A 12,323-nucleotide genomic window follows, 5' to 3' on the forward strand; every position below is an offset into this window, starting at 1 on the left:
GCCAGCAAGGTAGAGTAAGACAGGGAAGGACTTATGGTGGCCATTCAGGTGAGCGAGATGGGAACTCCATGCAGCGTGACAGTGGTGGCAGATGACACCCCAGAAAAGAGAGACGGGGAAGCCCAGAAGTTGAGAATTTCAAGATGTGGGGATTGTTGAGCCCAAAACTGCCCCCATGCCAACTGAAAAAGGGCTGTGGTTGCAGGGAGGAGGAACTCTGTGTGAGTTACTTACTAAGGGTGTAGGAAGGGGGAAAAAAAAGTTTCAGTGTCGGCCGGGCACGGTGGCTCACGCCTGTAATCCCAGCATTTTGGGAGGCCGAGATGGGCGGATCACGAGGTCAGGAGATCGAGACCAGCCTGGCCAACATGGTGAAACCCTGTCTCTACTAAAAACACAAAAAATTGGCCGGGCACAGTGGCTCATGCCTATAATCCCAGCACTTTGGGAGGCCGAGGTGGACGGATCACGAGGTCAGGAGATCGAGACCACAGTGAAACCCTGTCTCTACTAAAAACACAAAAAATTAGCCGGGCGCAGTGGTGGGCACCTGTAGTCCCAGCTACTCAGAGGCTGAGGCAGGAGAATGGCATGCACCCGGGAGGCGGAGCTTGCAGTGAGCTGAGATCGCACCACTGCACTCCAGCCTGGGTGAGACAGCGATACTCCATCTCAAAAAAGAAAAAACAAAGAGAAAATTAGCCAGGCGTGGTGGCACGTGCCTGTAGTCCCAGCTACTCAGGAGGCTGAAGCAGGAGAATTGCTTAAACCCAGGAGGCAGAGGTTGCAGTGAGCCAAGATCGCGCCACTGCACTCCAGCCTGGGCAAAAGAGCAAGACTCTGTCTCAAAAAAAAAATAAAAAAAACTTTAGTGCCTCAGTTTCCCCTTTTGCAAAATGAGATGTACCTTTTCTACAAGCCCTTAAGTGGCGGTTCCATGTGGCCCAGTGGGAGTCAGATGCCCTCCACCTTGGGCCCCAAGAGGGAGTGGGGTGTGTGGATGGCGGGAAGTATTAAGGAGAACCCCCTCCCTCCCATTTACTTGTAGGTTTGAGATTGAAATTGAGCCCATCTTTGGGATCTTGGCTCTGTATGACGTGCGGGAGAAAAAGAAGGTAGGAGCCCCTTTTTTCTCTTTCCTCCCCTTCCTCCTCCTTGTTGGGGGGCTGTGGGCTTCCTAGAGGTAGTGGCCCAGCTGCCTCTGGTGTCCCCAGATCTCGGAGAACTTCTACTTCGACCTGAACTCGGACTCCATAAAGGGGCTGCTTCGGGCTCATGGCACCCACCCTGCCATCTCCACCTTGGCCCGCTCTGCCATCTTCTCCGTGACCTACCCCTCACCTGACATCTTCCTGGTCATCAAGGTGCCTGCTGGGGCTGGGCAAGGGGGTGGTAATACCGAATGCCTGTCACTGGTTCAGTCCCTGCCTTCACAGCATGAGACAGATACATCACCAAGAAGGGTAATCAGGGCTGTTGCCGGGGTCACACAGGCCGGGAGGAGGTCCCTAACCCAACTCAGGTGGGGAGAAATCACCGAGGGCTTCCAGGGAGAGGCGACAGTTGAGCTGAGAACCATAAGTGGGCAGCCTGGGAAGAAAAACCATCCCTGGGCACATGTGACAGGCTGGGGTCCTCGGAGGCAGGTGAGATGCTGTTGGGAAGTTTGTGGACAGATGAAAGACCTAGTTGGTACCCTCATTTGAGATTTTCTCTTTCTGGGAGTGAGGACAAGTTGCTTTTCTCAAAATCTTCAATTAGGTTGCAATGATGTGTCCACAGGCAGGTGCTGCTACGGTCACGTTTCACAGGGATCCCACCTTCAGTCCTCACCACAGGCCCCAAGGTGGAGGGGTGCTATGGCTCCCATTGGGGAAACTGAGGCACAGAGTAGCTAGGGTCCCACTGCCCAGGGTCTCACAGCCCCTGAGTGGTCAGGATTGGAGTCTAGGCCTCATGGCTCAGAGCCATGTCCAGAGTGGCCTCTGTTTACACTAACAAAGAAAAATGTAGGGAAGGCCAGGCACGGTGACTCATGACTGTAGTCCTAGCACTTTGAGAGGCTGAGACGGGAGGATCGCTTTAGCCCAGGAGTTCGAGACCAACCTGGCCAACATGGTGAAACCCATTCTCTACTAAAAATATAAAAATTAGCTGGCGTAGTAGCAGGTGCCTGTAATCCCAGCTACTGTCCAGGCTCAGGCAGGAGAATTGCTTGAACCCGGGAGGCAGAGGTTGCAGTGAGCCGAGATTGCATCATTGCATTCCAGTCTGGGTGATAGAGCGAGACTCCATTTCAAAAAAAAAAAAAAAAAAAAAAGCCAGGTGTGGTGGGTCATGCCTGTAATCCCAGCTACTTAGGAGGCTGAGGCAGGAGAATCGCTTGAACTCAGGAGGCAGAGGTTGCAGTGAGCTGAGATCCCACCACGAACTTCAGCCTGGGCAACAGGGGAAACTCTGTCTTAAAAAAAAAAAAAAAAAAAAAAAAAAGGCCGGGCGCGGTGGCTCGCGCCTGTAATCCCAGCACTTTTGGAGGCCAAGGCGGGCGGATCACGAGGTCAGGAGATCGAGACCATCCTGGCAAACATAGTGAAACCCTGTTTCTACTAAAAATACAAAAAAATTAGCCAGGTGTGGTGGCAGGTGCCTGTAGTCCCAGTTACTCAGGAGGTTGAGGCAGGAGAATGGCATGAACCCGGAGGGGGCGGAGCTTGCAGTGAGCGGACATCACGTCACTGCACTGCAGCCTAGGCGACAAAGCAAGACTGTATCTCAAAAAAAAAAAAAAATTTGCATGGCAAGCCGGGGACGTGATGGCTCATGCCTGTTATCCCAGCACTTTGGGAGGCAGAGGTGGGGGCATCACTTGAGCCCAGGAGTTTGAGACCAGCCTGGGCAACATAGCGAGACCCCTGTCTCTATAATACATACATACATACATACATACATAAATGTAAATAAATAAGTAAATGTAGGGAAAATATCACCAGCTAAAGGTGGGCTTGGAGTTTGGGGGTGGATCTGAAGAATGGGAGGGAGTAGCCACCAGGCAGGTCAAGCACTAACCCTTGATCCTAAGGACAGTGGGAGCCATGGGAGGTGTTGGAGCAAAAGCCTTCATATGATAGGAGTGTCTGAGGGCCCATGAGGGGTCCTGGAGGCTGGGGAGTCAGTAGGAAGGAACAGAGCGTTCGGGCGGCGCCTCACTGGATTCATTCATCTGCCCCGCAGTTGGAGAAGGTGCTTCAGCAAGGGGACATCAGTGAGTGCTGTGAGCCTTACATGGTGATGAAAGAAGTAGACACAGCCAAGGTAAGTGTGTGGGGGCTGAACCAGGGGCAGGCCAGATTCCTGACTCAGCAGGGCTAGGATGCTGAGCTGGCAGGGGACGGGGGTCTCCCCATAGAACAAAGAGAAGCTAGAGAAGCTGCGCCTGGCGGCTGAGCAGTTCTGCACCCGCCTGGGCCGCTACCGCATGCCCTTTGCCTGGACGGCCGTGCACTTGGCCAACATCGTGAGCAGCGCTGGGCAGCTGGACCGGGACTCTGACTCGGAGGGCGGTGAGGAGGCGGGGCTAACAGCCCTGGGGCGGGAATCGGGGCGGGGCTAAAGGGTGGTGCTGACAGGCCTGGGGCGGGGCTACGGAGCGAGTGGGGTGCGCCCTCTGCTGGCCGAACTGTGCCGCCCCTGAGTCTCCTTGTTTCATCTTGGTCCCCCTTTTGTCATTGTCACTCCCTCCTCTAGAGCGCCGGCCAGCTTGGACAGACCGCCGCCGTCGGGGGCCCCAGGACCGGGCGAGTAGTGGGGACGACGCCTGCAGTTTCTCTGGCTTCCGCCCAGCCACGCTAACTGTCACAAACTTCTTTAAGCAGGTGTCCTACCCCGGGGCCAGGGACTCCCCTTCTCCCCGCTGGCTGCATCAGCCCTGGGGACCCCTAGCCCCCCGGCCCAGGCTGACGGGAGCGGGTCCCATGTAGGAGGCTGAGCGACTTAGTGACGAGGACCTCTTCAAGTTCCTGGCTGACATGAGGCGCCCGTCGTCCCTGCTGCGGCGACTACGTCCTGTGACTGGTGCGTGACACACCCCGTACACAAGAAGTATCACTCTCACTCAGTCACTCAACAAACCTACACCGAGAGCACCTACTGTGCCAGGGGCATCAGAGACCCAACCGTGACCTTGATAGACAAATCCCTGACCTCGGGGGCTAACTGTGCCTTCTAATGAGGACCATAGACAAGAAGCAGAATTAATAAGATGGATATAGGGTGGATAATGGGTGGATAATGGCAGCAGGGCAGGCAGGGGTCCTGGGGGCAGAGTTGATCAAATGTAGGGGTAAGGCTGGGGTGCAGTGGCTCAAGCCTGTAACCCCAATACTTTAGGATACTGAGGCAGGAGGAAGATCGTTTGAGTGCAGGAGCTCAAGACCAGCCTGGGGGCCAGGTGCAGCGGCTCATACCTGTAATCCCAGCACTTTGGGAGGCCGAGGTATGCAGATCACTTGAGGTCAGGAGTTTGAGACCAGCCTGGCCAACACGGTGAAACTCCGTCTCTACTAAAAATACAAAAATTCACCTGGTGTGGTGGCACACACCTGTAATCCCAGCTACCTGGGAGGCTGAGGCAGGAGAATCACTTGAACTGGGGAGGCAGAGGTTGCAGTGAGCCAAGATCGCCCCACTGCACTCCAGCCTGGGCGACAGAGCCCGATTCCACTTAAAAAGAAAAACGAAAACAAAAACAAACTGTAGGATGAGAGACAGCAGAGTTGAGGGCAATCTCTGGACTTGGCACCTGAGGGACACAGCCCCCAGTCCACAGAGAACATCGTGGGAGAGCCTGCCCTGACTCCACAGCCCAGACAGGGTGGGCTGGGCCGGGAGGCTCCCAGGCAGGTGCAAACCAGTTCTTCCCTTCCCAGCCCAGCTCAAGATCGACATTTCTCCAGCTCCGGAAAATCCCCACTTCTGCCTCTCCCCCGAGCTGCTTCATATCAAGCCCTACCCGGACCCCAGGGGCCGGCCCACCAAGGAGATCCTGGAGTTCCCTGCTCGCGAAGTCTATGCCCCCCATACCAGCTATAGGTACGGCATCTGGGGCCCAGCTGGGCACTTGAATGCAAGGTATTCGTACATCATGCTGGGTGGGGTCTCCCTAAGCCGAGGACACACACAGACACCCTGGGTGAGATGCCACGACTCTGCTTTAATAAGGGGGGTGTGTAGGCATGAAAGGGTACACATCCTTCCTCCACCCCTCCCCAATGGGGCTACGTCCTCTGCCTTTGTCCCTGCCTGCGTCTGTCTCTGCTCTGTGCTCAGAAGTGGGGCCCGGCGCCCTGGCTGATCCTAGTGAACAGGCAGCTCCTCCCTGTTCAGGGGCCTCATGGGGCGTGGAAGTGTTCCTTGCAGCATGGTTGGTCCTCAGTTCCATCCAGGCAGATTCAGGCTGGGAGCGCCGCTTTGTGGATTCTGGGGAGGGAGATGTGGCTCATCCCAGGTGAGGGGGCCCCTTTTCAGCTGCCCTGTGCACCCCCCATCCAACTGCCCTGCCTCCCAAACCCCCGCCAGGCTCACCTCTCCTGGATCTGTCGCAGCCGATGCTGCTGTGCCACCATCTCCCGCCTCTGCCGCTGCACGTGGCCTGTGAGGGCCCACAGGATGTGGCTCTGCTTGTCAGCGTGAGCCTGTGGGGGTCAGAATGGAAACCTCAGCTGACAGCCACCTCACCTCCCATCTCCTGACCCCCTGCCCTGGCCCCGCTATTGTATCTGTGTGACCCAGCAAGTCAGCAATGCTCTTTGGCCTCAGTTTCTCCATCTGTACAATGGGGATAAAATAGGACTCACTTCATGGGGAGGTGATAAACATCGTATGGATTTTTTTTTTTTTTTTTTTTTTTTTGAGACAAAGTCTCGCTCTGTCACCCAGGCTGGAATGCAGTGACATGATCTTACCTCACTGCAACCTCCACCTCCCGGGTTCAAGCAATTCTCCTACCTAAGCCTCTTGAGTAGCTGGAACTACAGTCACGTGCCACCAGGCCCAGCTAATTTTTTGTATTTTTAGTAGAGATGGGGTTTCACCGTGTTGGCCAGGCTGGTCTCCAACTCCTGACCTTAAGTGATCCACCCGCCTCAGCCTCCCAAAGTGCTGGGATTACAGATGTGAACCACCAAGCCCGGCCATTGTATGGATTATTAAAGGGCATAGAACAGTGCTGGGTACTTATTGGGTGCTTACAAAATATTACTAGTTTCTCTAGTAGTAAGAATTTATTGGCCAGGTGCTCACACCTGTAATCCCACCACTTTGGGAAACCAAGGTAGGCAGATCCCTTGAGGTCAGGAGTTTGAGACCAGCCTGGCCAACATGGTGAAATGCCATCTGTACTAAAAATACAAAAATTAGCTGGTGCACCTGTAATTCTAGCTACTCTGGAGGCTAAAGCAGGAGAATTACTTGAACCCAGGAGGTGGAGGTTGCACTGAGCCAAGATCATGCCACCGTACTCCAACCTGGGTGACAGTGAGACTCTGTCTGATAAAAAAAAAAAAAAAAGAATTTATTGAGCGCCAACTGTGTGCCCGCCCCATGCTGAATATTTCACCTGCATTGAGTACCTGGCCCTACTGTGAGACACCAGGTGTTGCCCTTATTTGCAAATGGAAAACTGAGGCACACAAAAGGACTTGGTTTTTGTCTGGGGACATGCAGAGTAGAGGCCACAGAGCTGGGAGGCTGATCTGGGAGGTCTTTGGGACTTAGGTGCAGAAGTGAGTTCTGGCCGGGGATCAGGGTCTCAGCCTGCTAGGGCTGGGGGAGCCCCTTACCTTTAAGACCTCAAATTCTTGGTAGGCAGGGCCCAGCCAGGCGCTCCTCAGCTGGACTTCTAGCCGCCGCACACTGTCCTGTAGCACCTTCTGTGCCTGGGCCACCTCCTCCAGCACCTCGGCTATGGCCTCTGCCTTCAGCTGCAGAATATCCTCCTCCATCTGCTTAATAAACAGGGGGTCACTAGTAGGATGACCAACTCATCTTTGTGTACCTAAGGATTTGCCTGAGTTTATTGCTGAAAATTTTGTATCCCAGGAATCCCCTCAGTCCTGGGCAAACCAGGATGGTTGGTTACCCTAGACATGAACTCCTCTTCGAACTCCTGGCCACCCCACAGTGTCGCAGCTGCGGTGCCCACCTGAGTCTCCAACAGGCTTGCCCGAAGTTCCTGGGCTGCATCCCGGCCCCGGCTGACCTCCTGCCCCAGGAGTTCCACTGTGCGGCCATAGAGACCCAGGCTGTTCCTGGCCTTTGTCAGCCGTCCCTCCGTGGTCTTGTACACACCATTGAGGGCCTGGCCCAGCTGCAGGGTCCCGTGGAAGAGCAGGGTCAGCTCCTCATGCTCTGCCAGTTCTGGGCTGCCCACGGGGGCCGCTGAGGCAGGCTGGATCACCATTGCCAGGGCCCACAGCAGGCACAGAGCAGGCACTGGCATGACTGAGGGTCTGAGTGTGTAGCCACAGCACCGCCACTGAAGCCTTTTATGTCTCACACCCCCACTGATCCCCAGTCAATCGTTAACTGGCCAGCCGGGTGCCCCGCATTGCACAAGGGCCTGGTGGTGGTGCGATAGTTGCATCATACAAATGTCCGGCTGGGCCACGCCGGGATCACGCTTCCTGGGGCTCAGGGCCAGGTGTGGGTGGGGGGCATTGGGAGAGGACGGGCCCCAGACCCCGCTGGGAGTTCCTGAGACTCACCATGCTGAGCCTGTTTCTCCATCTATGAATAGGCATCGCAATGATGATGGTAATAATAGTGAAGTTTTTTGTTTTTGTTTTTGTTTTTTTTTTGAGACGGAGTCTCGCTCTGTCACCCAGGCTGGAGTGCAGTGGCCGAATCTCAGCTCACTGCAAGCTCCACCTCCCAGGTTTATGCCATTCTCCTGCCTCAGCCTCCCGAGTAGCTGGGACTACAGGCGCCCGCCACCTCGCCCGGCTAGTTTTTTGTATTTTTTAGTAGAGACGGGGTTTCACCGTGTTAGCCAGGATGGTCTTGATCTCCTGACCTCGTGATCCGCCCATCTCGGCCTCCCAAAGTGCTGGGATTACAGGCTTGAGCCACCGTGCCCGGCCAATAGTGAAGATTTTATAAGCATTGAGGGCTTTTATTGGCCTGGTTAGTAGCCAAGGGGGCAGGTGCAGGTGGCAGAGACTCTCCCAAGGTCACACAGCCTGATCTCCAAGACGTGCATATACCCGGATCACCACTGACTGCCATTTTACTCCCTGGGAGATTGTGCAAGTACCTTGGTTTCCCCTCCTGTAAAATGGTGGTGATGTTAGTCCTGCCTCATGAGCTACTTGTCAGAAGTAAATGAGTGATTTCATGTTGAGTGCTTAGAACAGAGCCTGGCACACAGTAGGTGCAATTATTGTATTGTTGTAGTAATAGTGTTTGGTGCAATTATTGTCATTGTTGTTATTTATCATCATCAGTATCGTTACAAAGGCTCAGCTGGAAGGCCTGAAGTGCCCATTATACACACAGGGAAACTGAGGCCCAGAGAGAGGTCAAGGCTTGCACAGAGTTGCCTCTGGGGGAAGGAGGCAGGACTCTGACTCTGGCCTCAGTTTCCGCACCTGAGAAATAGGCCACATAATTCTAGTGACCTCCTAGGGGAAGGGCAGTCAGGCCCTTGGGTGGGGCTTAGGCTTGACCACTGGCCACCTGAGCCACCTTGGAACTCTGGCCCCGAGTGCTTCGTTCTTCTCTGCCTTCTGTGTGTCACTGTGTCCACGAGTGCCTCTGATGTCTTTCTGTGTTTCCACCCTCTACCACGCTGTTCCCAATCCGTGCTTTGAGGGTACTCACTTGTCCTCCACCTTCTGCCCTCTGTCCTATCTCCTGCCTGATACCTGTATTACCTCTCACCTGGCCCTCAATGCCCCAGCCTCATGACCCACTCTTCCCGGACTGTCTGTGCTCCCAGCCAGCCTTGTCCCATCACCCCAGCCTCATATGTGCACCTTCAGGGGCCCTGTTCCTCTGACACCCCCATCCTGCCCCCGACAGGAACCTGCTGTACGTGTACCCGCACAGCCTCAACTTCAGCAGCCGCCAGGGCTCCGTGCGCAACCTTGCCGTGCGAGTGCAGTACATGACAGGCGAGGACCCCAGCCAGGCCCTGCCGGTCAGTGACTGCACCCCAGGGAAGGAGGGGAGGGCATCCCCCATGGGTTCCTCATGCATCCACTCCGCCAGGTCATCTTTGGCAAGTCCAGCTGCAGTGAATTTACCCGCGAGGCCTTCACACCAGTGGTCTACCATAACAAGTATGTAGGGGGACACGTGAGGAACTCGGGGGCACTCATGGGGATAGGAGGATGTCCCTTATATATACACATAGGGCAGCATCGATGAGAAGATGGGGGGCAGGAAGAAGAAGAGAGGTAGAGGCTCCCAGAGTGCTAATGAGGGAAGTTGAGGCAGAGAGCAGAGACAGTGAGGCCCAGCAGCAATGCAGGTGTGGCATGGCAGAGGTGATGGGGCAGACAGTGGGGAGCCCAGCCCCCAGTAGATCCCCCAGCCTGATTCTCCCAGGTCCCCTGAGTTCTACGAGGAGTTCAAGCTGCATCTTCCAGCCTGCGTGACAGAGAACCATCACCTGCTGTTCACCTTCTACCATGTCAGCTGCCAGCCCCGGCCGGGCACTGCCCTGGAGACGCCCGTGGGCTTTACTGTGAGCCGTCCCCTCCCTCCCTCCCTCCCCCTGAGCCCTCCTCGTCCCCAAGCCTGGCTGCAGACCTGACCTCCAGCCTCTCCCCAGTGGATCCCACTGCTGCAGCATGGGCGCCTGAGGACCGGCCCCTTCTGTCTCCCAGTGTCCGTGGACCAGCCGCCGCCCAGCTATTCCGTGCTCACACCCGATGTATGTGCCCCGGAGCGCCTGCCTGCCAATGCACTCTCCCCAGAAGCACTCCCGAGTCACCTGCCTTCCTTCCTTTCAATCCTGGGAGGCTTGTTGGCCTCTACTGGTGCCTCCAGGGCCCCTGTGTAGCTCATTATCCCCTTATTAATGCCTCTCTGTGTCCTACCTGTCCTCCGCAAAGATTCCCGTTGCATCTCTGCTCCATTCCCACTTTAGCACCCTGCTTGCCTTCCTGATCACTGTCCCCTGCCCCCGCAGTGCCTTATCATTCCCCATGAATGCACCATCATTAATGACTCGAGGCCTCAAATCCTCCTATCCTGTTTCCTGACCTACTCAATGAGTGTTCATTCACCCTGTGTCTCCGTTCTCTGCCCCCCTCCTTGGCATGTGGGTTTTCCAGCCTGCCCAGTGGACCCCCTCAGTCTACTGGGACCAGGGCTGGAGTCAGGGTGCTTGGTTGCACCCCCAGACCAGGCTATACTCACGCCACAGTGTCGCAATGGCTGGGGCCGCTGGGTGACCTGATCAGTCGGGGAGGGCTGACCAGTGCCCACCCGGTGCCTCCCTCCCACAGGTGGCGCTGCCGGGCATGCGCTGGGTGGACGGTCACAAGGGCGTGTTCAGTGTGGAGCTCACGGCCGCGTCCTCTGTGCACCCCCAGGTACGGGGTGGGGCAGGAACCCAAGAGTCCTGCCCTGCTCCCCTCTTGCCTGCCCTAGGATTGAGTAACAGTTGCCGATGGCCAGGGAGGTCTGGCCTCGGGCCTTGGACGTGACTTTGGTCAGCTGGGCCCAGCTTTCAGGGAAGCTGCTGATTCAGGTGGGGGTGGTCTTCGTCCCCTGGGGCCCCACCCTGCTCACTCCACGTCCCTACCCAGGACCCCCACCTGGACAAATTCTTCACCCTGGTGCATGTCCTGGAGGAGGGGGCCTTCCCATTCCGGCTCAAGGACGCTGTGCTGAGCGAGGGCAACGTGGAGCAGGAGCTGCGGGCCAGTCTTGCAGCACTGCGCCTGGCCAGCCCCGAACCCCTTGTGGCCTTCTCCCACCACGTGCTGGACAAGCTCGTGCGTCTGGTCGTCAGGCCCCCAATCATCAGTGGCCAGATTGGTAAGCGGATGTGGCCTCAGACCTCAGTTTCCCCATCCAGCACATGGCTCCTCAGTCCTGAGGTCCTGAGGGAACTTCTATAGGTCCATTTACCTCTCTAGCCATTTGTCTCATCTGATAAATGACCCCCAGTCCCCTACACCCAGAGAAGGTCTTCTGTGACCCTTTGGCTGGGCACGGCGGCTCACGCCTGTCATCCCAGCACTGTGGGAGGCCGAGGCGGGCAGATCACCTGAGGTCAGGAGTTCAAGACCAGCCTGACCAACATGGAGAAACCCCATCTCTAGTAAAAATACAAAATTAGTTGGGCGTGGTAGCACGTGCCTGTAATCCCAGCTACTTGGGAGGCTGAGGCAGGAGAACTGCTTGAACCTGAGAGGCAGAGGTTTCAGTGAGCCAAGATCATGCCACTGCACTCCAGCCAGGGCAACAAGAGCAAAAATCCATCTAAAAAAAAAAAAAAAAATCTGTGACCCTTTAATGAGCACATGATCAATCGAATCCTGATGTCTTTATATTTGGAAAGTGGGCGGGGAGGTGAGAGGCCTTGGGCCCTGGAACTTGACCTCTGCTTTGCCCGGCAGTGAACCTGGGCCGTGGAGCCTTTGAAGCAATGGCCCATGTAGTCAGCCTTGTCCACCGGAGCCTGGAGGCAGCCCAGGATGCCCGCGGTCACTGCCCACAGCTGGCTGCCTACATCCACTACGCATTTCGCCTGCCTGGCACTGAGCCCAGCCTCCCGGATGGTGAGTTTGTAGAAATCCCTGGGAGATAAGAAATATCTAGGAGAAGAGGCTGGGTGCGGTGGCTCGCACTTGTAATCCCAGGACTTTGGGAGGCCGAGGTGGATGGATCATTTGAGGTCAGGAGATCGAGATCAACCTGGCCAACATGATGAAACCCTGTTTCTACTAAAAATACAAAAATTAGCTGGGGCCAGGCACAGTGGCTTATGCCTATAATCCCAGCACTTTAGGAGGCCAAGGCAGGTGGATCACTTCAGGGGGTCAGGAGTTCAAGACCAGCCTGGCCAAAATGGTGAAACCCCGTCTCTACTAAAAATACAAAAATTAGCCAGGTGTGGTGGTAGGTGCCTGTAATCCCAGCTACTAGGGGGGCCGAATCATTTGAACCCGGGAGGCAGAGGTTGCAGTGAGCCAAGATCATGCCACCGCACTCCAGCCTGGGTGACAGAGTGAAACTCCGTCTCAAAAAAAAAAAAAATTAGCCAGGTGTGGTGGCACACGCCTATAGCCCCAGCTACTCAGGAGGCTGAGGCA

At 55.8% G+C, this 12,323-nt stretch overlaps 2 protein-coding genes across 7 annotated transcripts in view; one reads left to right on the top strand and one right to left on the bottom strand.

Moving 5' to 3' along the window:
- The window catches only part of DOCK6 (dedicator of cytokinesis 6), a 61,329-nt gene that overhangs the window by 14,934 nt on the left and 34,072 nt on the right, over nucleotides 1–12,323 (top strand). For all 6 annotated transcript variants that reach the window (XM_009193509.2, XM_009193506.2, XM_009193507.2 and 3 more), the window contains exons 8-21: nucleotides 1,049–1,115; nucleotides 1,215–1,364; nucleotides 3,232–3,312; nucleotides 3,407–3,560; nucleotides 3,745–3,872; nucleotides 3,978–4,071; nucleotides 4,926–5,088; nucleotides 9,076–9,193; nucleotides 9,265–9,335; nucleotides 9,604–9,742; nucleotides 9,830–9,931; nucleotides 10,509–10,595; nucleotides 10,812–11,043; nucleotides 11,628–11,789. In XM_009193509.2, the coding sequence (XP_009191773.2) occupies nucleotides 1,049–1,115; nucleotides 1,215–1,364; nucleotides 3,232–3,312; nucleotides 3,407–3,560; nucleotides 3,745–3,872; nucleotides 3,978–4,071; nucleotides 4,926–5,088; nucleotides 9,076–9,193; nucleotides 9,265–9,335; nucleotides 9,604–9,742; nucleotides 9,830–9,931; nucleotides 10,509–10,595; nucleotides 10,812–11,043; nucleotides 11,628–11,789 (1,748 nt within the window). The remainder of the gene's footprint in view (nucleotides 1–1,048; nucleotides 1,116–1,214; nucleotides 1,365–3,231; nucleotides 3,313–3,406; nucleotides 3,561–3,744; nucleotides 3,873–3,977; nucleotides 4,072–4,925; nucleotides 5,089–9,075; nucleotides 9,194–9,264; nucleotides 9,336–9,603; nucleotides 9,743–9,829; nucleotides 9,932–10,508; nucleotides 10,596–10,811; nucleotides 11,044–11,627; nucleotides 11,790–12,323) is intronic.
- Nucleotides 5,190–7,521, bottom strand: ANGPTL8 (angiopoietin like 8). Its single transcript, XM_009193505.4, has 4 exons — nucleotides 7,199–7,521; nucleotides 6,837–6,998; nucleotides 5,581–5,690; nucleotides 5,190–5,475 (listed from the first exon to the last, which is right to left on the bottom strand). The coding sequence occupies exons 1-4, from the start codon at nucleotides 7,493–7,495 to the stop codon at nucleotides 5,448–5,450; spliced, it is 597 nt and encodes a 198-aa protein (XP_009191769.2). The 5' UTR covers nucleotides 7,496–7,521; the 3' UTR covers nucleotides 5,190–5,447.

This window comes from Papio anubis, chromosome 20 (assembly GCF_008728515.1).
Source record: "Papio anubis isolate 15944 chromosome 20, Panubis1.0, whole genome shotgun sequence".
Taxonomy (NCBI): Eukaryota; Metazoa; Chordata; class Mammalia; order Primates; family Cercopithecidae; genus Papio; species Papio anubis.

What these genes read in the sequence shown, in the direction of transcription:
- ANGPTL8 (XM_009193505.4), bottom strand. Translation starts at nt 7,495, where the DNA reads ATGCCAGTGCCTGCTCTGTGCCTGCTGTGGGCCCTGGCAATGGTGATC. An exon ending in CAAGCCTGTTGGAGACTCAG is followed by an intron (nt 6,999 to 7,198) that starts GTGGGCACCGCA and finishes TTTATTAAGCAG; the next exon opens with ATGGAGGAGGATATTCTGCA. An exon ending in CTGCGACAGATCCAGGAGAG is followed by an intron (nt 5,476 to 5,580) that starts GTGAGCCTGGCG and finishes CTCCCTCCCCAG; the next exon opens with AATCCACAAAGCGGCGCTCC.